At 38.1% G+C, this 24475-nt stretch overlaps 2 protein-coding genes across 3 annotated transcripts; one reads left to right on the top strand and one right to left on the bottom strand.

Moving 5' to 3' along the window:
• Positions 1-7285: 7285 nt before the first annotated feature.
• On the top strand, positions 7286-14825 carry LOC142613565 (BTB/POZ domain-containing protein At2g30600). Of its 2 annotated transcripts, none has more exons than XM_075785955.1 (13): positions 7286-7506; positions 7989-8880; positions 9341-9670; positions 10671-10901; positions 11287-11448; positions 12005-12217; positions 12312-12359; positions 12453-12508; positions 12723-12855; positions 13009-13083; positions 13167-13247; positions 14188-14256; positions 14404-14825. In XM_075785955.1, the coding sequence occupies exons 2-13, from the start codon at positions 8086-8088 to the stop codon at positions 14620-14622; spliced, it is 2412 nt and encodes an 803-aa protein (XP_075642070.1). In that variant the 5' UTR covers positions 7286-7506; positions 7989-8085; the 3' UTR covers positions 14623-14825. The 2 variants fall into 2 exon arrangements, with proteins under 2 accessions (XP_075642070.1, XP_075642079.1); XM_075785964.1 differs by having other exon boundaries at positions 7308-7506; positions 8035-8880.
• A 1262-nt stretch (positions 14826-16087) lies between these two features.
• Positions 16088-19396, bottom strand: LOC142611662 (small nuclear ribonucleoprotein SmD3b). The gene is made up of 5 exons (XM_075783763.1): positions 19124-19396; positions 17133-17185; positions 16943-17009; positions 16798-16854; positions 16088-16434 (listed from the first exon to the last, which is right to left on the bottom strand). Exons 1-5 carry the CDS (start codon positions 19280-19282, stop codon positions 16372-16374), a joined length of 399 nt encoding a protein of 132 aa, XP_075639878.1. The 5' UTR covers positions 19283-19396; the 3' UTR covers positions 16088-16371.
• Positions 19397-24475: the final 5079 nt, after the last annotated feature.

Below are 24475 nucleotides of genomic sequence, written 5' to 3'. Positions count from 1 at the left end.
AATTTGGGAAGGGTACTTGGGCCAGCGCAAAAAATATATATATTTAATAGTTTAAAATGTTACGTTATTTTAAATTTTAAAGTACATACATTTTAAATATTGGTAAAATTTAATCCGATTTAAAATAACTTACCAAAAGACTTCAAACAATCAATGCCTTTTGAATTTGCACAAAGTGTAGGTCCTTCAACGTTGGTTTTTAGTATACAATTGGCGTTTGTTAGATACCAAAATGATGTCGTTTATTCTAGAAAGAGACTTTGAAGTTTCTCTTTAGGTGGTGGTTCTCTTTATTATTGCCCTGATTTGAAGTATCTCCGAAGCAAACAATCAAAACCAAAATCAAAATCAAAATCAAAATGGGTTCGCAAGTGAAACTGTACAAACATAACACAGCAGCAGCGTTATTACTCTCTTTACATTTCTCTCTTCCGCCACATGTCCGTACATTACTGGCAATTCCTAAACCCCAACGACTAGTAGTCTTAGCCATGGCTGTTAAGTGCAGCCCTTAGTGCATGACCCAGGACTCACACCATAGTTAGTTCAAGTACATGGTCTAAGACCACAGGTAGAAATAAGTGCCTAGGATACCTAGCCCAGTACTTGTCCAAAAAAAAGGGGTCTAACTAGATCATGACTTGAGACTTGAGAAAAAAAGAGAACATCCAATGTACCCAGTTCAGTACCCGTGCAATCACACAACTACCAGTGTACCTGGTCTAGGACCTACTACGAAACTTGTAGGGACAATGGCTCAAGACTTAGTTCAAAAAAAAAGAAAGAGAGGAGGGAGAAGTAACAAAAATAAAGAGCAGAGTGCACATTGTGAATAGATCCACACACTGTTAAAGCTAGAAGTAGTCTTAAAAAAGAAAACAAATCCACATTGCAAAAAAAAGGAGTAGTGTTCAAAAGCAAGAAGTAAAGGTAAACTTATACAGCCTCAATTGTCTGGAAAAAAAAAAGGGAGGAAACTAATACATCTAAACTATTAAAAAAAGAAGCAAGGAACTAAGGTATGAGGCCAGCTAGCAAAGAGCTCTCTGGGTTAATGGCAGGAACAGTTTAGGAAGAAAGAACCCGTTGCCTTCTAATTTTCAAGTCTTGCAATACCTTGTGAGCACGAGCTAGAGTCTCCTTAGCAGCAGCCATTTTAGCATCAAGATTCTTGGAGGCCTGTCTCTGGAATAGCATGTGGGCTAAGGAATGCAAATACTCCAGCAAAAAGAAGAGATTGAAATTGGCTTCTATGAGATCCTGCACTACTCCCCTCCATTCCAAAAGCCTCTCCTCGGATAAAGAGTTAAGAGATGAATCCCTCAAAGAGATCAACACAGCACATAACAGCTCCATCAGGATGTTGCCCAAAAATACACCTCCCCTAAACCCACTAGTGAAGTCCCTATGGGTTTTGAATAGCCCCTCCAACAATGGTAGACCCTCAACTGGCACAGAGAATCTCAAGAAATTGCCAAAGAGAGGCCCAAAGCTATAAAAATAGCTTGCAGGGAGGCTGTTGAACTCCAAGGAATCAAAGCGAGACAAGAAGGCAAGAAGCCCTGAGTTAGGATCTGAGACAGTCGCCCCTAGAGCCTTCACCATTGTCGCATCTCCGCTCTCAGGAATTAGAGAACCTTCGACCCTCTGGATGGTTTGGGGAATCCCTGCCTGAGTTTCAACAACCTGGACATCAATAGCAAATTCCACAACTACCTCAGGAACTATAGGCTCAAAATCCTTAGCAACTGTGTCAACACCTGCAAAAGTAGACAAAATTCAAAAAGGGGAAAGAACAAAGGAAAATATGTAAAGTAGGAAAAGTAAGAGAAAGCTATAATAAATAAAAAAAACATTATCAACTTCCTGTGGCAGGGCCTTCTCCTCTTGCCCCTCTGATTTCCTAGAGGACTCTATGAAAGAACACACAGCACGTTGGAGAAAAGGTGAGGAAACTTTGGCAAAATTGCTAAAGGAAGGGAAGGATACTGGGGGCTTCGCCATAGAAGGAAAAGGCAAGAGAGAAGTATGGAAGAGAGAGGTAAAAACAAGGGGAGGGGCAAGTACAACAAGGGTGAACAACACACACCTTCAGAACCCTCTGACTCTAAGGAAGAAGCGGCCTCAAGGGCAGATTGAATACTGGTTTGACCTAAAAAGGGAAGAGAAAACAAGAACCCTTAGGAAGAAAGGATAAGAGAGATAATATTAAGCATTAATAAAGAGTGGATAAGGCTCACCTACTTGTATGGATGAAGACGCACCCCCTAAGGACTTTTTTCTCAATGTAGGCTCAGTCATGGGCTCAAGTGACACAGTTTTGGTAGGACTGGGAGTCTGCACGAGCTTGGGATCTTAGGGAACAGGAGGCTAAGAAGTTTCAGGGTCCTGAACAGCCAAGGGAGTAAAAGGCAGAGTGGGCTAGGCATCCTTCACTACCTGCCCGATTTCCTTGGTTACATCACCACTAGGGGGCTCCTTTTCCACGCCTAAAGGAATAGCAGATGGAGCTGTTATCACTTCTTTCATCAGAGTCTCACCGATCGTAGGAGGAGGGATTTCAACTTGCAAAAGAAAAAGAAGAGTATGTGGTAGAACATCACAAAATGCATATGTACACAACACTGGAAAAGAATGAAAGCAAGCAGTAAAAGGTACAAGTGGAAGGAGGTCGTACCACATCATCACCAGATGACTATCTCTTGCCTCTCTTGGGGTCTGACTTGCGTTTAGACTGCAAGAGAAGAATAACCATTCATCAATTAAAAGAGAAAGGAAGAGACACAACAAGAACAATGAACTACAGCAAAAAAAAAAAAAAAAAGGAAAGAAGCCTTGCCCTTCTCTCTCTCTCTCTCTCTCTCTCTCTCTCTCTATAGATTCTCCAATGGTCTTTTGTCTACTACGGGTTCGCCCAGAGGGTCCTAAGGGAGACTGGGGTATGAAATCAAAGGACCTTGAAGAACCCTGGGCTGAAGAAATCACAGGAACCTGAGAGAGAGAAGACTACCTTAGTCTTCACTCAGATCTTTAGGATTAAGGAGTGGCCAACTTCCTTTCCAACTGTAGAGGGTTTCACTCTCTTGGGTTCCTCATAAATGACCAGCTGCTTCTAGGATTTAGCAGTCTTCCTTTTCTTAGTCTCAGGGCCAACTTCAGTTCCCTCAGCACTTTCTTCAAGCTCAGCTCTCTTGACAGCTTCCTGTTTAATTTTCTTCTCTTTACCTTTACCTACAGGGGTTACAGCACCAATTGCCTCCATCACCCCTTTCTGAATAGGCACACCAGAAGAGGTGCCCACAATAAGGTCACATCCTGACCAAGTCTCTGGGAATTCATACACGTAGCATACCCAACCACCCCTGGCAGCATGCCACTCCGCAAATCCTATCTTGCTACTTATTACAATAGAAACAATGCCAGCAGTAGGAAGGAATAGGTGTTTGTTAAAAATAGGGGTAGAGAAAATACCGAAATCAAGAACCCTTACAATCTTTCTAGAACCAACAAAATCTGAAAAGGATTTTTGAACTCTTCTCTAGAAGCCAGCAAAACCACTGGAAGCAAAAACTCCCCTTTGGGAGTTTGGCACCACAAATTGAGGGCTCCTACGTGACCAATATAAAAAAGCTTGAGACCTCAGAAACAAATCCAAGGAAGGGAGAGAAGGCACCACCTCCTTGAACACTGGCGAGATGTCCTGGTCAAAACCATACTACCCAAGGACTCGGTGTTCTGATTAGTGAGAAAACCTGGGACCATTAGAGAATGGTACTAGAAGCTACGAGGGATTGATACAAGCCAAATATGCCAAACTACCTTCATTCCCCTTGCACAGATCAAAAGTATTCCCCAGGGAGCTAAGGAAAGAGGCCAGCACAAAATCGCAGGCGAACCCAGGACTGAACTCCCGGGGAAAGCGTCAACTCAAGTGCCTTGCTTGATTAAACAACTCCACCAAATTGAGGCTGCCACCTTTTAAGTTGGCCCAACGAAAAATGATGGGATGGCTATCAATAGAACTGCCACACAGACCCTTAATCACGTCTAGAGATCCTTGGAACTTGTCCTTCACAAATTTCAAATTCCGGCACTTCGCCAAAGTAATGGAAGAACAGTCCCACATGAACACCAAGAGGATGGCACAGTGAAGGGACGAGGTAATAGTGTAGTAAGGATTGCCTTCAACTTCATCTCTATGAAGCAAATCTAATTGAGAGTAAACATGGCCTAAGAACATGGGGGCTAAAGGATACTGGGCACCCCGACCAATTTGATTGCCGAATGAAAGAAAACAAACTTAACCCCGTACCTGGGGAACTCACTGAACAAGAACTTACTGAGCCAAAGTGCCAAGAACCTGGCTCGCCTAACTGCCTTGTCCTTTTCTCGAGAAAGGTTCATGACCCACTTGCCCATTCTGGCCGATTTCCCACCAGGAAAAGCAGTGCACCCACCGAAGTAACTAAAAAGTTTGTATTCCACCTCAAGATCCTTGCTAGAAAGGCTGATAGCAAAAGGATTCTCCTCACTAAACATTGGGAGAAGAAGATTGTTGACCACATCCTCCAAAGTGATGGTGAACTCACGAACAAAAAAAGAAGAATGTGTAGAGCGAGGGACACTAGCTGCACACCAAGTGTCTAAAACCCTCAGCGTCCCTAAAACCTTCAAGGTTCCTGGAAATCGCTACTGATCTCAAAATCCCAGCACGCTCAAAATGACTTACGAATTCACCATAAGAAAGCTCTTTATCCACCCAAATGGGCCAACTGGTAATCTTGCCAGGAACGAAATCAAAGAAAATGGGAACTGCTTCGCGAGGTCCTTGCCTAATAGACTAGCTAGAGAACACCCAAGTATGAGGGGAAGGAGGGGCTTCACCGTAAGACACCTGAGGAGAAAACAGGCTAAGGGTGTACTAGGGATCCCATAAAGGGAAATCTGGGCATTCCACAACCTCCTGCGTCTTGCCCTGTGCAGACCTAAAGGAGCTTTCACCCTCAGAAGGATTGGGAGTACACTCCCTCCTTTTTTGCGAAGAAGAAGAAGCATGGAACAACAAATGCACTGGGAAAGTATGAAGTGACTACAATAATAGCGCAAAGAGTAGTTGGAGAAGACAATGTATGGAAAGGCGCGCCAATTGCCAAAAAATAATTTTAAAGAGAGTTATTGACAGTTATTAATGGGAGTTACGAGGAATGTGAAAAGCGGGTGGGGGAAGTTTTCACTCCAACATTCAACTGCCACGTTCCGTGCAAAAAAGGGGAGTTACAAAAAAAAGAAGTGCGACACACGAAGAAAACCAGGATACCAGAAAGTAGCGGGAAAGACAGGACCCTGAAGGAAAAAGAGGAGGGACCCTGAGGTTAATTAAATTAGTAGAGAAGGAACTCCCACAGAAATTAAGGATCTGGTTTACTCACGCGTGGGCTACAGGCAACCCACGAGCTCGGGGGGTTAAATGTTGAGGTCTAAAAAGTCATGAAATTGCACTAAGGCCCAAAATGGCACAAAGAATTGAACTCCATGAAAAAAAAAATACTTGAGCCCGCAATAAAGAAAAAGGATGGTAGGCCCAAATCTATTAAGGTTTTAAGGAGGAACCCAAACCCACATATGAGAAAGCTTTAGAACTCGTGAAATGAAGGGAAGAAGAAAAGCCTAGCCCGCCAAGGTCAGAAAATCCCTAAGGAGCCCAGTGGTATGACTTGGGCCAGGATACCTGGGGACTGCTAGGAGCTTGGGATCCTCGGGATGTGCAGCAAAGCTAGGGTTGGATTAAGACAGTTCAAAGGGGATGCCAAGAAACATAAGGAATGAGAACATATATGTCCCTATCAGCCACCCAATGATGCAGAAAGGCATCAGAAAGCTTGGGAACCAATAATTCATGAACAATGGGCTAGCACCTCGGGGAACCTAGAAAGAAGAACCATGAAGGGAAGTGGCTGGGAAACTCTCAACCTGGCAGGAAGGAATCAGCTAGCTCGGGAAAAATGACAAAAGAAAAGGTAGCCAAAAGCTAAGTCTGAAAATGTGGGAACTAAAAGCCTTGAAAGGAGAAAAACCTAAGGTCGGCTCTTCAAGACATACCAAAACGGAAAGGAAGCAAGAGAATTTTGAGGAAGAAATGCCAAAAGAAGAAAATTATGAGAAATACGGAAGGGACCAGCCACCAATGTTGCTGGCACAACATTGGTTCTGGTACCCAGGGGAGCAAATAAGGGGAATCAGTGGTACCCTAAAAACCCTAGGATGATACCATAAAAGGGGGAAGCAGCCAACAGTGAGGGACATTCAGCAACAGTGAATTAGAGTAGAATCATTAAGAAAACTCTGTTAGAATTCAAAGAAAGTAAGAAAAGAGAGAGAAATACCACCTGGTATCCTCAAACAACAACTTAAGAACCCACTTGGATTCAAAGGGATTCAAACTTTGCAAGTCATAGAGGCCTAAAGAGCTATCTAAGTTTGTGATTTTTGAATTTATTTGGACCTCGTGATACGTCCTAGTGAACATGATGTATTACACAATTGAGAAATTAATGAAATATTTCACAGTGTTATAAGGACCCCTAACGTTTACTTTGTGTCTTTCTCTATTTCATTGTCCCTTTATTGTTTCTTGCTATTCAATGCATATATTCCTTATTTGCTAGTATGTATGTGTTGTAGGATCCCTGCTCTGTGCACTATCTAATTCATAATCAGCCCATTTAGCTGCGATGAACCAAGCTCAATTCCTTAAAACAACAAGTAAGAAGTCCAAGATCCTTGTTTCTACTTGGGCCTGAATGCTGTCCAAAAAGGACCCTCACAGTAGTTTTAAAATTATACAATTTGTTTAAATAAAACACATATTCTACAAATATATATATATAATAAAACATATAAATAATTTTATAATTTGTCATATAAATTATAGTCGATTGAAAAAGATAATTATAAACATATTTAGAGCCAGATTTGTTTTTGTTTTGTTTTTTTTTTTTTTGCTTGGAGTATCATTCCGGTAATTTCTACTCACATATTCTATAAAAAGAAATATATAATAAAACAAATAAATAATTTTATAATTTGTCATATAAATTATAGCCTACTGAAAAAGATAATTATAAACATATTTAGAGCCAGATTTGTCTTTGTTTTTTCTTTTTCTTTTTTGCTTGGAGTATCATTCCGGTAATTCCTACTCAGCTGACACGTTTCACTTTCAATCGGTCAGACCGTTTTACGGTCAGAAATCCATTAAAAAAAAAAAGAGTTCTACCTTTAAAGCATCCTAATCTAAAGGCCAAGTTGCCACTAAAATATTTCAATCAATAGGAACTCACTCATCCATTCAAACCAAGTCCTCCAATACATATAAGTTTTAACCAAACCAAACCCATGTTGTCCAATTTGTGGAAAATATCTGTATTGGCTCAACACTCCTCTTTCTGATTCTGATTCTGATTCCTGGACAGAGATGGCATGGCCCCATGAATCTTCTTCAACCAGGTAATAATTGAAAAGCTTCCATTTTTCAATAAATTTTTGAGGTGGGCTTTGATCAAGGACTTGATTTTTTCCACTGTTGTCATCAACACCATGACTTTTTCTTGTCGTTTGTGGATTTTTTTGGCCTTATATGAGGTATTTCTACATATATTTTTGTCCTGGTCGTGTACTTGGATAAGAATGTGGTGTAGGATTGAGAGCGAGGTTCTGATTAATACTTGTAGTTTATTATTTGGTTTTTGATTTTTTGTATCAAGTGGGGACTGGAAAGGCTTCTAGCATTTTCTAAATTAACCTTAGATAGTGATGTTTGAGCTGTCAGAATTTTTTATATGACATCAAAGAGACTATGTTAGTTTCCTACAGTTATGGTTCAATTTGGGGGGAAAAAAATCTCATACACTGGTAAAATCAAGATGTTTGTCTTGTTGCTTTAGTAAAAAATTGTCATTTTTTAAATGTTTATCTTTTTCCCATTTCAGATAGACATGGTGATGTTCCTATAAATACTGTTGTTTTATTTTCCAGTGTAAGTGACTAGTGAGTGTAGAATAGTGGGATATTGTACAAGGGGGGATAATGGAAATGAAAGAGAAGAAATTCCTTACAGTGGCACCCTTTGAGTGTGCTTGGCGAAAGGATTTGAAATTCCGGGAAGCCGGGCGGGGTTGTGTGGCTTTTGAAGCTTTTGCTCACAATGATGTCACTCTAGTGTTCCGGGAGAATGTGGGAAGCCAGCACTACCATTACAAAAGAGATAATAGTCCTCACTATACGGTTATATTGGGTAGTCATAGGAATAAGAGGTTGAAAATTGAGGTAGATGGGAAAACTGTGGTTGATGTGGCAGGTGTTGGGCTTTGTTGTTCTTCGGAGTTTAAGAGCTATTGGATCAGTATCTGTGATGGGTTGATTAGTATTGGTAAGGGAAGATACCCCTTTCAGAATCTTGTCTTTCAGTGGCTAGATTCGAATCCAAATTGTAGTGTTCGGTATGTTGGGCTTAGTAGCTGGGATAAACATGTTGGTTATAGAAATGTGAATGTGTTGCCAATAACACACAATCACATATCGTTGTGGAAGCATGTGGAAAGTGGTGAATTAGAGGGTGAGGAGGAAGGGGAAGATGAGTTGAATGGTGAATGCATGGATTATGAGAAATGGGGTCTTGGAAATTTTCTTGAGAATTGGGAATTGTCTGATATGGTTTTCATTTTTGATACTGAGGAAAGGCACGTACCTGCTCACAAGGCTATCTTGGTTGCATCTGGTAATTTTCCTTTCAGTTTGTCTGAAGATGTTGTCGAACTGCCGGCTGTAACTTATCCAGTTCTTCATGCATTTCTTCAATATATCTACACAGGCCAGACCAAGGTACTTTGTTTTCTTGAATCTCCAATACTTAATAACAGCCTCATCTATCTTCATTCTCTTTTTGCTCCAACCCCCCCCCCCCCCCCCACCCCTCCCTCTTTTAAAATTGTAGTAAATGCATCATCACTAATTCACTATAAAATTTGATTCAATAATTTATCATTCATATGCATACACATATATACATACATATGGTTTGTGTTTTTTGTTAACATTTGTCTTTCTTCTAGGTAAGAGAAGCCTGAACTTTGTTTTATGCATTTTTGTGACAGGAAAAAAAACATAGGCTAAACTGTCATTATGTTGTACCCTCATTATGTTTTATGCATTTTAATGTATATCAAGTTCCTCATTGTTATTCTTGAATCAAAAGTTAGTATGCTGATAGATAGCTATGACAGTTGTAACTTTGTTATGGAACTTTAGATTCTAATAATGCTTGTGTCTGTGTTTGATGTAGATTCCAGAGTCACAACTTGGTCCTCTGAGGGCACTGGGATTACATTTTGAAGTGATGTCATTGGTCAAGCAGTGTGAACAAAATATAGAACGGTTTAAACTAAATAAAAAGTTGTTTGACTCGGGTAAGAGCGTGGAATTATCATATCCAAGCACTCGGACTCATTATTGTGCAACCTTCCCTCTTGGACTTCCTGTCAATATACAAAAGCTCAGACAATTGCTCATAACTGGCACATACAGTGATGTGAACATATATATCGAGGGTCATGGTCTTGTTGCCCAGGCACATAAAGTTATTCTCAGTTTATGGAGTGTCCCATTTGCAAAGGTGAGAGAAATTAATTCTTGTGTGGCTCCCTCAACCCCTTAAATCACATAGACTATTTTAGACTGAAAATTCTGACATTCCACAGGGAGCATTTGGCTTCTGAACGGGGGCATCTAATGTGCTCTGTCTGTTTAACTAGATTTACTAATTACTATGCATTTATATTAATAGAAATTATGCAAGCATCTTACCAAGCTCCATAATGACCGTTTCATTAATTTGTAAAATTCAAAAAAAAATGAAATTGTCTGATTGTGTATGAATAAGGTTAAATAAATCTTCAACAAACAACAAATAATTCTTGTTTTATTGGTTTTTTAGGGGCCTTGCTTTTGACACAACTGTTAATGTTCACTGTTGGGCTAAGGTTTCCAATGTGATATGCTGATATGAACTTAAAGGCATAATAGCTATTTTCATATCATTTTCCTGCCCAAATTGTCTATTCACATGATTTACATGGGAAAAGGACTGCATTGGAAAAAACTCATGTAAAACAGAATATAGACAGGTTGTAGGTTCCAATTAGCTTAATTGGTAAAGTCTCTTGTGATCAAATAAGGGACTTACGTTTGAATTGTGCTTATACTAAAAATAATTAATTGGTGTCTTGGCCTAATGGTAACAATCATCATGAATCGGATGCTGTAGGTTTCAAATCCTATCGTAACTCCAAAAAAAAAGGCAAATAGACAAGTTAAACATATAATATGTATCTTAAAGAAGTTCAAAAAAGAAAGAAAGAATGAACTTTTTGGGGTTGTACAATGCTACTTTGCATGTCTGCCTGTATGCAATACTTGTCCCTAAGCTGTGGACGAGGTTTGCATAAATTACATGAAAAGGAGTGGTATATAGGTTTATTAAAGGATTTCAGCTTTTTTTTATGCATTTCTTTTAAAAAATATGATATGGTTCTTTACTCTTTGGGAATCTACTTGGTTTTTATTCTTTTACCAATGCATATGATTCACTATTAAAGGAAAAATTTAACTGGCAGATGTTCACAAATGGAATGAGTGAAACCATGTCCTCAGAGGTTTCTTTAAGGGATGTGTCACCCGAAGCATTTAAGGCTATGCTTGAGTTCATGTACAGTGGTGAACTTGATATGGAAGCAACTGTGGTTGCCGGTGCCTTGCTACTCCAACTTTTATTTTTGGCTGATCAATTTGGAGTTACTCTCCTTCATCAGGAATGCTGCAAAACACTTTTAGAATGCCTCTCCGAGGTAGTTTCGCTACCCCTATCTTACCTCATTATTTTAATTTTTCGATAGTAATTGAGATCATTGTTTTTGTCTTTCATTATTACAGTGTTACTTGTATGACTAGAACTAAAAGACGGAGAAGTGACTAGCGGTTTTGGACTTCTGAACCCCAAAAAAAAAGAAAAAAAGAAAAAGAAAAGAAGAGATACCATTTTGTGAGAATGAATTATAAAATATTGATACTTCTTGTGTACATATTATATGCAGGGATGGAGTTCTCCTAGTGGAAGAGGGTCATACAACGAGTTTTTCTATTATGCACAAGTTTAATGGACGAGGAAGCAGACATTTTTGGAAAAGTAATTGGACTGTTGCCTTTGAAGCTAACTGTTGAAATTTGTTGCAGGACTCAGTATGTTCAATCCTCCCAGTGGTTGCATCAATTCCATCATGTAAACTTATTGAAGAAACATGCGAGAGGAAAGTTGCAATGCACTTTGATTACTGTACAACAGCAAGCATTGACTTTGTCTTGCTAGACGAGACAACTTTTAGCAATATTATTCAGGTGGGTTTTCATGTTTCAAGTTGCATCTTGGTTTTGAGATAGACAGTCAAATCAAGGATTAAGGTGGCTTTCCAAGAGCACACATACTCTCTCCTAGAAATAAGAGCATAAGTGCTTCAATAATTTAGAACTAGAAGGGACAAATGCTCCACAAGTGGAGTGTGGTTACCAGCTTTAACATCTGGAAATGGGGTGACAGGGTGAATAGTTTACTTCTCTGTCCTACTTCTCCAATATGTAAATAAAATGAGGGTTGTTTTGGTTGTTGTACCAAAGAGGGTTTGTCACATTAGTAGATTATGTTGTTAAGGAGTTGGAGAAACACTGAGGAATGTAGAATTTTGGACCCCATCTATTTGTGGATTTTGAAAAGACTGGATTTCTTGGAGTTGAGACAGGAAATTTAAGTGTCCTTAGCCAAAATTACAAGTCCAAATCCAAAGCTGATAGATGATTACTTAGATATTATCTTACCCTGATAGTGCCTAGCCTTATAATACTTCTTCTAAAGACTTCGATTTTTAATATCATTTATAACATTTTGTGGGTGTTGCAGCATCCGGATTTGACTGTCACATCTGAAGAAAAAGTTATTAATGCAATCTTAATGTGGGGCATGAAAGCAAAAGACTTGTATGGGTGGGAGGTGGTGGATGAGCTGATAATAAACTCGTTTCCTGAACATCTTTTTGGGGAAAGGCTTCAGTCAGTTCACGACTTGTTGCCATTCGTGCGATTTCCGTTACTTCCATATGCCTTACTTAAGAAGGTATGCAGGCCCTTGGTGCAGAAAATTGTCAGCCAGTCTACCGAATATATGAATTCCTTAGTTTGACTTTTCCTAATCTGTAATGATTTTGCAGTTGGAGAAGAGCAGCATTAGCAGGCATATTCATAACTTTGATAGTCTTGTAAGTTACTTGGTTCTTTTTTGTTAACTATAAATAACACAGTGATCTTATAGAATTTTGGCTTACTGTTTTTCTCCTATGTGAATGTCCTAGGTGAAGGAGGCCATCAGTTATGTAGAAAATGGAGCAAGGCTAGAAAATGATCAAAAGTATGAAGTATTTTATTTTTGTATTGTACTGATGATTTATGATTTCATGCTGTAGAGGGTTTTCCTGAAGGATTGAAATAATTTTATCTAAGATAGAGCCATAAGGCATAATAGGCAATAGTTTATTTGGTTGCTGGGAACAATTTGTGTGGCTAATATTCTTTCTCTAGATATTTTTACAGAGGAGTTAGCTAATTTTTTCTTACTTCTGTAGCATTAGATTTCAACATAGGCGATCTAGTTATAAAGAGCTCCAGTACATCTGTGATGGGGACAGCAATGGAGTTCTGTACTTTGCAGGCACATCGTATGGAGAACATCAATGGGTAAATCCTGTTCTGTCTAAGGTAAAGTTCTTAATTCTTCTTTTCTTTCTGTGTCATCTTCATATTCTTCTATTTCCAAATCATGTTCTTGGTAACTTGTCAAAAAAAAGTTCTTGGTAGGTCAATTGATTATTTTTAATACAGCTTCTCACCCCCTGAAGTTAAATTTTTCAGAGAATTACTGTTACAGCTAGTAGTCCTCCTTCAAGATACACTGATCCCAAGGTTTTGGTCTCAAGAACTTACCAGGTACTATGAAACAGACTTTTGTAGAAGTTATTGCGCTATAAGCTTCTCTAAATGGTAACTAAAAAAGTATTTCCATACATTAGGGAACATCTTTTACTGGGCCTCGGATGGAAGATGGACATAATTGTGCATGGTGGGCAGTTGACCTTGGCCAAGAACATCAGGTTTTGTCTCTATTCATACTTTGAGAAATAATTATGTTATGATATAGCAAAACTTCATTGTTGTGCTACTCCAAGTTTGCACTTACAGGCACCGTAGAAGAAATATCATTATCACTAATGGATTAAGCTTTTAATAGCATATAAAATTTTATCATCAGCTTTGATTGCATCTTGTTAGATATTGATATTATTGTCACTATATAGCTAATAGAACCGTGCACAAATTTTCTGAATATGGATTCCTGTAAACTCAATTTAGCCAACTCATGTGACATCCAGTTTGGCTGATTCTTCACTAGAGAATTTAAGCTACCGTATGTGTCTCATACCATTAAAAATTAAAATGCTGGGTTATACCTGGTACTTTGGAACAAGAGGAACTTGGGAGGGTACAAATAAAAATATCAAGAAAATAGAAACAAAGGAAACTCAGGGATTTATCTTATATTTGCATTTACAAGAAATCCCTCTGCAGAAAGGAGAAGAGGAAGTTAAAAGAGATGTTGAGGAAAGACATGAATAGGATTTGAAAATGGAGCCATAGTCCGAGCTGTCATGTAGCCAACCCAAGTATTTAGGCAAATCCTTACGGTAGACATTAATTTGCATATTCTTTTTTGCTGGGTCCATAACATGGTGTCTTACTAACAGCTCCAGCTAATGTATATAAGTTAATGGTAATCATTGACATAGGACTTGATATTGTACACCTAATGAAGTACCAATTTGAGTCTAGCCTAAACTATCTTCAATAATTGTTGCTTCAAGCTATATCTTTCTTCTTTGTGAAAATGGGGATACTAGAGCAGACAATCATGGCAAGAATTTTTGGTCAAGTCTTGGTTTTTTCCACAAGCCCTTCCTTTCACTGGATCACATGAGATGCTTTGGTTATTTCTCTGATTAATATCCTGATGCAAGATATTATTGATTGATGCAGCTTATGTGCAACTTTTACACCTTGAGACAGGATGGGTCAAGGGCATTTATGAGATCTTGGAATCTCCAGGTAAAGACCATCTTCGGGATTGGGGCTTTATACACACACAAACACACATACTTTGCTGCAATGTTTTTGCAATTGTTGTTTGGGTGTCACCTGAAACAGGAAGATGGGTGAAATGTTGACTGAATTTTCTTTCTTATGCATCTGCAGGGCTCTCTGGATGGGAAGAGTTGGACAAACTTGAGAGTACATGAGAATGATCAAACAGTCTGTAAACCTGGTCAGTTTGCATCATGGCCTATTATTGGACCAAATGCCCTCCTACCCTTTAGATTCTTTAGGGTTATAATGACTGGCCAAACCACCGATGCTTCTAACCTCTGGAACTTCTGCATTTGCTTCTTAGAACTATATGGTTACTTCCACTAGTTTGATAGGAACGGTGTGCCTCCCTGGCTTGTGTATCATCATGTGTTGCTTTGTCGTCTTGTTCATTTGCTTGGTAATACAAATAAAGCAAGGATAAAGTTGAGGCTTTTTATACATCTTGTGCATACGTGTAGACGGAGATACAATCACATACACAAGTAACGTAAACCATTTTTCATTGGATAAATTGTGTTAAAACAGCAGTGGGAATTCTTTGAAGATTTTGCAATTCGAATCCTGTTAATTGGGAAGGCACTGACTCGAGCAAAGGCACTAGGGCTAGGCTGTATTATTCAAAACGTGTACAATATGAATTCTAAAGTGATGCTGTGCTCTCTGGGGGATCATTGAGTGAGAAAACTCTTAAATATGTGCTTTGTACAGATATTAGAATGAGCAAGTGGCATTTGTCTTGCAAGTCAGGTTAACCCAGAGAGTGTGCATTCTACAAGTGATTTGAGGCACATCAAACTGTGGGGATTTGTTTATCCTAGGGATACTCCAATGATTTCAGCACCTCTTATGGTGCCTGGACACCGGAATTCCAATCCCACCAGGCCCGATTTTCCTAGGAAATAAAAATCTAAGTATGAAAATTAAGCTACAAGGTCAAATAAATAATTCAAGCCAATAAAAAACAATGTTACATGAAATGCAAACGGTTACCAGACGTCTTTCGCTCAACGATATATGCAAGTACGTTCAGCAGAATTTCTGTATGTGCTCGGTGCTCTAATGCCTTTATGAGCTGTATAGTTTTGCGCAATAGGCACAACATTTTCATCTAATAATCTTTGTATCAGCCTTAGACTTTAGAAATGCCATTCTATTTTTACAACCAGGATATATGAAGTCAACAAACAATAATAATCGTATAAAGGGCTCCTAACCAGACGGCACTTAACCCCTTCCCATTCCCAAAAGCGCAGTAGTATCTACTTGCTCTTCTTGTGGCCTAGAAAAAAATTGCTACAGGTTAATTGAGTAACGAGATTTGGGGTAATCTCCTCAATTAGCACAAAGCCATTCTAAAGCCACATAAAATAGCACAACAAATGTCACAACTCACCACATATTGTGATTGGTAGAAAGATGGCCCACATGTACCCACCACCATCCTTCTACCAACCACAACTCGCCACATGGACAAGTTGTGGCATTTGTTGTGCCAGCACAAGACTTGCTCAAAAAAAAAAGGGTACTTAAGAGGTCGTGGATCGTGTACTATTGAGTTTGTTTAGTGGGTCTAGCAGGAAGAGCACGTGGCTGGCACTCGTTACCAGCTAACGTTGTGCCACAAGTTTAGCCAATTATCAATAAATCCTTCAGTGGGTTGCATAATATGCAGCGGGCTACCGATCATTGAGCAAATCCCTACAAATTCTCTATCCAGTGCCTTAAAAGATTTTCTTTTTCTTTTTCATTCTTCAATATTTTTCATATAAGAAAGACAAATATAGATGGATTAAGAATCAAAAACAGGAAAGATAACTAGCTTACAACAGTAGTACATAATAGAAATTCGAAAGTAGTGAGTAGAAGTAATTTGGCACCCCCATGCATGGAGATGGAAGTAAGTGCTCTCTCTCAGATTCTATGGTCACCATCGTTTTTTCTTCCTAATCAAAAACTCATTCTTTTACATAGATTTTGAGAATATCAAGAGAAGGACCCAAAGAATCCATAGGCTACCAACAAGGACAATCCATGCTCTAGAGTGAAGAGGATAAGAAACCATCCAGCGGTTGATTACCTCCGAACAGGTGGTACAACCCCCCTACCAGGTGCTGCTCCACGGCCAGCAGCCTGAGCCTACACAGAAAAAAATAATACATGGAGTTAGGAGCTAGAAAACTTCCAATCCATATATACATATACACTATACACACAGCAACAATGATTTCTAAGTATTTATTCCCAGCCAGACAGATGCCACTCAAAGACTAAAAAGAAGAAACAATGTTCACATAGCATTCTGCATTTCAGAGGGTTTTTCTTCTTCTTTTTTTTATTATCAAGTGTGACAGTTCATGCAGATATAAATCACTAAACCATCCTGTTTCATCTAAGTTCACACATACAGCTGCTAAATCAGATTATCAGAGTTTCAAATGATACCCTCATTTTGCTAGAGATACTACTACCATGAACACACCAAATACAAAAGAATTTTACCTTGGCCCGCATTGCAACTGCTCTACCCCTGCCAACACCAAGTGCTGCACCCTTACCCTATAGGAAATTCAGAAAGCATAGATCAGAAAAATTTCAAGCAATGTACAACGTAGGAGAACCTAATCACTTAAAAACCAAGACATACCTTGATCCTAGCATCCAGACGCTTAAACATTGGAGCATTCTTCAGCATGTCTGGTATGACCATAAACCTGTTAAATTTTCACACAGCATTTTCAAAGAATTGCAGTCAGTTTGCAAGTAACACATCGAAAGGCTTTGAGCAACATATAATTTAGATATTCTAATCAAACAGCAACATATAATTTACATACCTGACTTTGCTGCCTCGAATAAAGACATGCTCAAGTTGTTGGACCTTCCCGTCCTGTGCATAAGTCAAGAAAAACAAGATTAAGAACATAAACAAGAGATACAATTATCTAAAAAGCTACTCAAGCTGTATGGAAGGAATGACTCAAACAGTACCAAAAATTCCAAATCTCTCTCTCTCTCTCTCTCTCTCTCTCTCTCTCTCTCTCTCTCTCTCTCTCAAAGCCTAATCGGCACTTAAAAAAGAGAATCAAGCCAAAATCTGTGGAGCTGGGGGATATAGAAAAACAAGGGCCTACAAAAATTCAAAAGGAAATAAAATAAAGTAGATTTGTATCCAGTACAAATCTACTTTTGTGTCAATACTGGTGGTTTTGATAAGGATCACCTGACAAGCATACCAGCAAGTCTTGACCTTGCCGGTTCCATTTATTTCCACATTCGCCCAACAATATCTTGAAAAATATTAAATTTCTACATTTATTACCTTCCCTACCCACTTGTGTCCAATACTTCGATTATCTCTCTATTTTTATCAACTATGCTTTTTAGCCAGTATTAATAATATAATTTTAGGTTCAGGAATTCAGCCTCTCTAAAATTAGGGGTAAAACTGCCTGCCAACCACCTCTCACAAACCGCACAAAAGCAAGAGCCTTGTGCGCTAGGCTTTTATTATAAGCTATAGAGACTAATCTAAAGAAGGTGTCAGAATAACTTAAGAATTCCCAATTTACTACCAACATTAAATGCACATATTCCCAAGGACACTATCCATACATATAGAGGAAGCTCTCGTTTCTTTGATCATTCAAATTCATAGCATATAAATAAATTAGCCAAAAATTGTAATCAAGGCATACATACAAGTTCAAAAAAAACAAATATGGTAACAAAAACATTATGGGTGTGAAAATAGGAGAAACACAACTGTAGGCAGGAACTATGCAAACTGTGCTAGTGCCTAACACAAAGAGGGATTAAAAAAAATAAAAAAGAGGCTGAATACAGGCAACAATCTTTGGAAAAAAATTGCTATCCCTAAACATTCTTTTATTGGTTGGCTGGCTTAGAAACCGGCTTGCTAAACAGGACAGGATGATAAATTGGGGATTTCAAGGTAGATGTTACTTTGTGTTTATTAAAGAGGTAGCCTTGAGAGTAAGAATCACTGATTTTTTAGTACCCTTTCACTAAGAGGCTTTGGCAGACTATCAAGGGCTGGCGTATGATTGAAAGTTGGTATTATTGTTGTGATAGAGTGGTTCATTGGCAGATAATCATAACCTGAGAGGCAAGATTTTTTAAAGGCATCATTGGAAAGCATGCTTGGTCTGCAGCTGTTTATCACATTTGGATCAAAAGGGATGCTTGCGTTCCGGCAGAAATAACAGATCACAGTAGGCCATTCTTCAATTGATTAGAAGAGACATAAAAGCCAGGGTTGATTATGTTAATGAAAGTGAAAAACTCAGTAAACAGGGTCATTTTTTGTAACAATGTCTAGTCTGCAGGGTTTCTGGTCTTCAGATTTTTAGTAAACGGTGCCTTTTTTTTCTTTTTTTCTTTTTTGCACAGTTTGCTTTTCTTTAATAATTAAGCATGGTCCCCAACCAATTGTGCTATCTCTTGAGGTTGTCTTTAATAAATTCATTCATTCATCTTGAAATAATTAGAAATTCCCTAATTAAATTCTTGGTATTAGTTTAGGATCTTTTACCTCAAGAAATTCAAATTTCAATTCGCTTTTCCCCATAAGCTAGAACTAATCTAAGCAAGTTATGTTATCAATCATTCAAACAAAAACAGACCCAGAATGAAAATCTTCCTAGTAAGTGTATTTTGACCCAGGGTTTTAGAATACCACGTACAACACAAAATTAAAACCTTTTCTGGAACAAACAAAAGACTAGGGTTTAAGAAAATCCCATTAATGGCGCAATTAAACAGAGCATATCCAACACAAACACAAATTCTAGGGTTTAGAGAGTACCTTGGCAGTGTAGGTAATGTTCTCGAGCTGACAGTTCCAGTTGTCTTCGCACTCAAGCATGCTTCCTCTGTAGAGCTCACCGCTCTTCAGCTCCACCGTCACCACGTGCCCTGAGGCCTCGTGTAGTAGCTTCACCGGTATTCCCAAACTCCTGCTCATTCTTCTTCTTCTTCTTCTTCTTCCTCTCTCGGTTGCTTTCTCACTGTTGGTTGCTTTCTCTCGCTCTCTGCAAAACCCTAATTAACCCCAAACTCACAAAAATACTCGCTGTATTTCTATTTGCTCTCTTTAATTTATAGCGTCACAGAAAAAGGGTAAATCGGTAATCACCAATAGGGGGTATTTTTGTCAATTGAGGAAAATATATGGAGGCCTTTCGAAGGAACTAAATCCAGTTTTGATTTTTAGGTCCCTTTGATTGGGAGGAAATAAAAGTAGAAAAATAAATAAATAAATAGAAAGAGGGTGAAAAAGTGGGATCCCTTGTTTGTGTTTAGAGTCCAAATCTTCTGTCCTACTTTTCCTATTCCACTTTTTCTACTATTTAATTACTTAGGTGAACACGTGGCAAGTTTTTATTAGTAGAGTATAGAGTGAAGCAGGAAAAGTGAAACAGAAGATTTAGACTCTGTGTTTAGTTGGCGGTAGAAAAGTGAAAGGATAAAAAACGCTTTTGTTTGGTTGAAAATAAAGTTTGTATAAATTTATCATTATGTTCCTATTAACACATTTTATTTTTAAAAAAAAAGTGTACAGATAGACATTTCATTAAAGTAAAAAAAAAAATAGCATAAGAAATTAACCCAAAACTATTTACAAAAAAAAATTAATGAGAAAATAAACATATGAGCACCCAAAAAAGAAAAAGAAGAAGAAGAAAGCTAACACTGAAAAAAATCAAAGAAAAAAAAAAGGCAAGGATGCCAACACTCTGACAAAATGAAAGAAAAAGAAAAGAAAGAAATGGAGCCAACATGTTAACAAAAAAAGAAAAAATCAAAGGAAAAAAAAGAAGCCACCACATTGGAAGTGAAGTCCAATGTGAGGGGCATTTACGGAAGCTCATTTCATGAGCTTTTCCCTTCTGATTTTCTCCTCATTTTGGTGAGTCCAGAGAGAAAACACTTGAGTTTTATCATTGATTTTTCTTCCTCCTCACCCAACAAAACAAACTCCAAAAAAGTTTTACTTCACATTTTCTCTCTAAAAAATTTCATCCATCATATTTCACCTCCAAACAAACACACCTAAGGCCAAAGCTTGGGTTCTAGCCCTTTTGGGTTGGAATTGTCATGACAACGAAATGCAACAAACCAACCCGATCCAACTCAATCTATTGGAGGTGAAGTCCAACGTGAGGGGTAGTTTTGGAAGCCCATTTCATGAGCTTTTCCCTTCCAATTTTCTCCCCATTTTGAGGAGAAAACTTTTTGGTGAGTTCGGAGGGAAAACACCCGGGTTTTATCATTTATTTTTCTTCCTCCTCACCTAACAAAACACACTCCAAAAAAGTTTTACTTCACATTTTCTCTCCAAATTTTTCTATCCATCATATTTCACCTCCAATCAAACACACCTAAGGCCAAAGCTTGGGTTCTAGCCCTTTTGAGTTGGAATTGTCATGACGACGAAATACAACAAACCAACCCGATCCAACTCAATCTATTGGAGGTGAAGTCCAACGTGAGGGGTATTTTTGGAAGCCCATTTCATGAGCTTTTCCCTTCCAATTTTCTCCCCATTTTGGGCAAAAAACTTTTTGGTGAGTCCAAAGGGAAAACACCCGGGTTTTATCATTTATTTTTCTTCCTCTTCACCCAACAAAACACACTCCAAAAAAGTTTTACTTCACATTTTCTCTCCAAAATTTTTCATCTACCATATTTCACCTCCAAACAAATACACCTATGGCCAAAGCTTGGGTTCTAGCCCTTTTGGGTTGGAATTGTCATGACCACGACATGCAGCGAACCAACCTGATCCAACTCAATCTATTGGATTAGGTTAGTTTTTAAGGTTTGGTGGGTTAGGTTGGGTTGTCAAATTTGTTTTTATAGGGTTCGGATCATAAGATTCACAAATCCATCTAAGCCAACCTAACCTACCTATATTTAATATATATTTAAACTAAAATATATATTTTTAAAAATATATTATAGATTTTTACTTTTTTACCCATCTTTTTAAATAAAACTCTAACCATAAGTTTTGCTCATATGGTTTATGTTGGTTTGGTCTTATGCTCATGATTATTTAGTTATAAATTTTCTCTTATTTGTAGTGGTGTTGTTCTCAATTTATATTAATAATAGTATTTTTTTTAAAAAATATGTCAAACCCATGGATCAGACTCCATCCAACCTAATCCATGTGGGTTAGGTTAGATCCTTGTGACAGGTTAGGTTAGGTTGAATATTTTTAAACCCACCACAATGGGTTGGGTTGAATAAACTCCTCAACCCAACCCAATTCAATCCCTTCACACCCCTATGTTCAACCTAGCGAAGGGTCGAGTTGAAAGAAAGACTATCCCATGGCCCTACCCAGGGACAATGCCCATTTTTTCTTTAGTGGGCTAAGTTTAAAGGGTTCAAACAGTCTAGGAGTTCATAACTTGTTTAATTCTTCTACCATCAAAACCAAATAATAATTTTTTATTAAGTTTTTAGTAGTTTTTTCTTTTTTAGTTTTTTAGTAAACAAAGTCCATCTTTAGAAAATAATAATAATTAAATTTACTAGGCTACAAGCAAGATATATATTAGTAAGTATAATTTACAATAATCACTTTTAAGTATCATAATCACTTTAATAAGGGTATGATTTTCTATGGGCAAACCATGCTAAATGTTGGCACAAATCCATCTGTGAGCATGGAATGGAAGACAATTGGTGAACCAATGGATGTGCAACTTCTACATGGTCATGGAATTAGGAACAGTATTGCATCCAAACAGTGACACTATGCCCCCCAAAATAAAAGTCTTATCTACACATGTTTTAGAGAGTTCTCCCTGGTCCAAGTCAAGAATTGGGACAAACGTACAAATAACTCTCCACCTGCTCAACAAATTGCTTGTAATGACGACTTCTCGAGTTGAGAGAAAGGATATGATATAACAGAGGAGACAGTTCAGTAGAGTGCTGATATAATCAGTGTCAAAGGAGAGGCTTTCCTCTTCCTTCTCTTTTGTTTCTCTCCTCTGTTCCTTCTTCATGCTTTCAATTTGCTGATGATTCCAAGGTCTGAATCTGTTTAGCTTAGTGGGGTTTATGCTTTATAGTTTAGTGGGATTTAGTGGGGTTTATGCTTTATATAGAAGAAATTACACTTTGCCCACCTGTGGTTTGCTCAAAAAACCCTTTGCCTACCTGTGGTTTAAAAATTGACACTTTACCCACCTGAGATTAACTCCGTTTATCTTTTGTTACCTACCTCTGTTAAAAACAAAGGTAAATTTGTATTTTTGTTACCCTTTTATGTCTCTCTCTTCTCAAGACATAAAAAACTAAAAAATCAAGGGGAAAGAAGATCTAAAAGCTAGGTTTTGTAAAAATTAAAACCTAATTTTTACATCTTCTTTTCATGTATGAACTTTTAAATCTTTTATTTTAACACATTAAAAATTGAAATTATGCATCTTTATGGTGATGTTTTCCGGTTCCCAAAGTACAAATCCTTATTTGCTGCTGCCCTTGGTTTTGGCAGCCAATTGTTCACTCTGTAAGGATCTTTTTTTTATTTTTTTATTTTATTTAGATTCATGAAGTCTAGTTTATCATATCACTGTCCTAAATGCCCTCTTCATTCTTTGTTTGTATTTCCAGCACTGTCTTCATTTTAATGCTTGCATTGGTTAGTGTATTTTATCCATACAACCGAGGAGCTTTGTTTACTGCACTGGTAGTTATATATGCACTCATGTTTGGGATTGCAGGATTCACATCATCCTCTTTCCATTGTTAGCTTGAAGGAAAGAATTGGGTTAGTCTAGATGAATTCTTTCTGTGAATTTAGCTTAGGCTGTGGTTCTTCTTAGAGTAAGACCTGGTGAACTTAATTGATTTTTTTTTTTTTTTTTCCATTCTTTGGTTTAGGTGAGGAAACACATAATTTCAATTTTTAATGTGTTAAAATAGAAGATCTTAAAGTTGATTCATGAAAGATATTAAAGTTAAGTTTTAATTTTTACAAAACCTAGTTTTTAGATCTTATTTTCCCTAGATTTTTAGTTTTTATGTTTTGAGAGGAGAGAGACATAAAATGGTAATAAAAATACAAATTTGCCCCTATTTTTAATAGAGGTGGGTAACGAAAGATAATTGGAGCTAACTTTAGGTGGGTAACGGAAGATAACTGGAGCTAACCTCAGGTGGGTAAAGTGCCAAATTTTAAATCATAGGTAGGCAAAGTGTTTTTTAGAAAAACCACAGGTGGGCAAAGTGTAATTTTATCATTGCTCAAATATCCTTTGCCCACATACATTCCATTTTCTTAAAGAGTGAAAATTTAACTGACTCAAAAACCAACTTAAAATCATTTTTGCTCAACTTTGAGCCAGATACAAGGTTCTTTTGAATTTCTGGCATATGCAGTACATCTTTCAAAGTCAGAAACTTGTTTGTAGTCATTTTGAGCACAACCTTTCCAATTCCTTCAATCTTAGAGGTTGAATAATTTTCCATGAAATTTTTTCCTCCATTGCCCATAGGATTATATGTAGAAAACATTTTCTTTTCTGAACATACATGGCGAGTAGCCACAGTGTCCACCCACCATTTCCTGGTGTTTCCTCCTACCAAGTTCATTTCAGAACTCACAGCAAAAAGGTTCATGTTGGTTTGAGCTACAACTGGATTCACAACAATTTTGTTTGACATCTGTGGGGGGCAAAAAGATCCTGATGAGAATGTGGGCCTTTTGGGCCGTGTTAAGGGAGGCCGACCTGCTACTGGGTTTAGAATTTGTTGGTACTATGGGTCGGCCCATACGCCGAGGGTCCGAGGATCCAGCCGAGGGTGAACTTATCCTCGGATGGACACCGAAGAACTCGGGGTTTCGTAATAAAGATTAGGGGATGACACGGTTAAGGCCAATGGTTAAAAGGGGTAAACCCTAGAATGCCCCAGAAGCACTGGTGTTGAAGAAATGTCAAAGATAAAGGCTGCTACCTCCACATTAAAGATCATGCACCTACCACCCTGGCCGCATTGATGGGGAAGTGACACCTGAACAGTGGAAGAGAAACTTCTGGTTACTATTCAAAGGCACTGGGAAAAGAAATATCTAGGCTAAAGGGGAGGTAAAGCAACACGTGTACAAAGTATTCAAAAGAGTAGTATTTAAAGAGCA

Source organism: Castanea sativa, chromosome 1 (assembly GCF_040712315.1).
Source record: "Castanea sativa cultivar Marrone di Chiusa Pesio chromosome 1, ASM4071231v1".
Lineage (NCBI taxonomy): Eukaryota > Viridiplantae > Streptophyta > Magnoliopsida > Fagales > Fagaceae > Castanea > Castanea sativa.
This window is presented reverse-complemented; position numbering and strand designations above follow the sequence as displayed.

Excerpts from the sequence above, each read along its gene's own strand:
- LOC142613565 (XM_075785955.1), top strand. The coding sequence starts at position 8,086 with ATGGAAATGAAAGAGAAGAAATTCCTTACAGTGGCACCCTTTGAGTGT. Across the intron at positions 10,902-11,286 it reads TTTTAGAATGCCTCTCCGAG|GACTCAGTATGTTCAATCCT; the intron begins GTAGTTTCGCTA and ends AATTTGTTGCAG. Across the intron at positions 12,218-12,311 it reads CATATGCCTTACTTAAGAAG|TTGGAGAAGAGCAGCATTAG; the intron begins GTATGCAGGCCC and ends ATGATTTTGCAG.
- LOC142611662 (XM_075783763.1), bottom strand. The coding sequence starts at position 19,282 with ATGAGCAGGAGTTTGGGAATACCGGTGAAGCTACTACACGAGGCCTCA. Across the intron at positions 17,186-19,123 it reads ACATTACCTACACTGCCAAG|GACGGGAAGGTCCAACAACT; the intron begins GTACTCTCTAAA and ends ACTTATGCACAG. Across the intron at positions 17,010-17,132 it reads ATTCGAGGCAGCAAAGTCAG|GTTTATGGTCATACCAGACA; the intron begins GTATGTAAATTA and ends AAAATTTAACAG.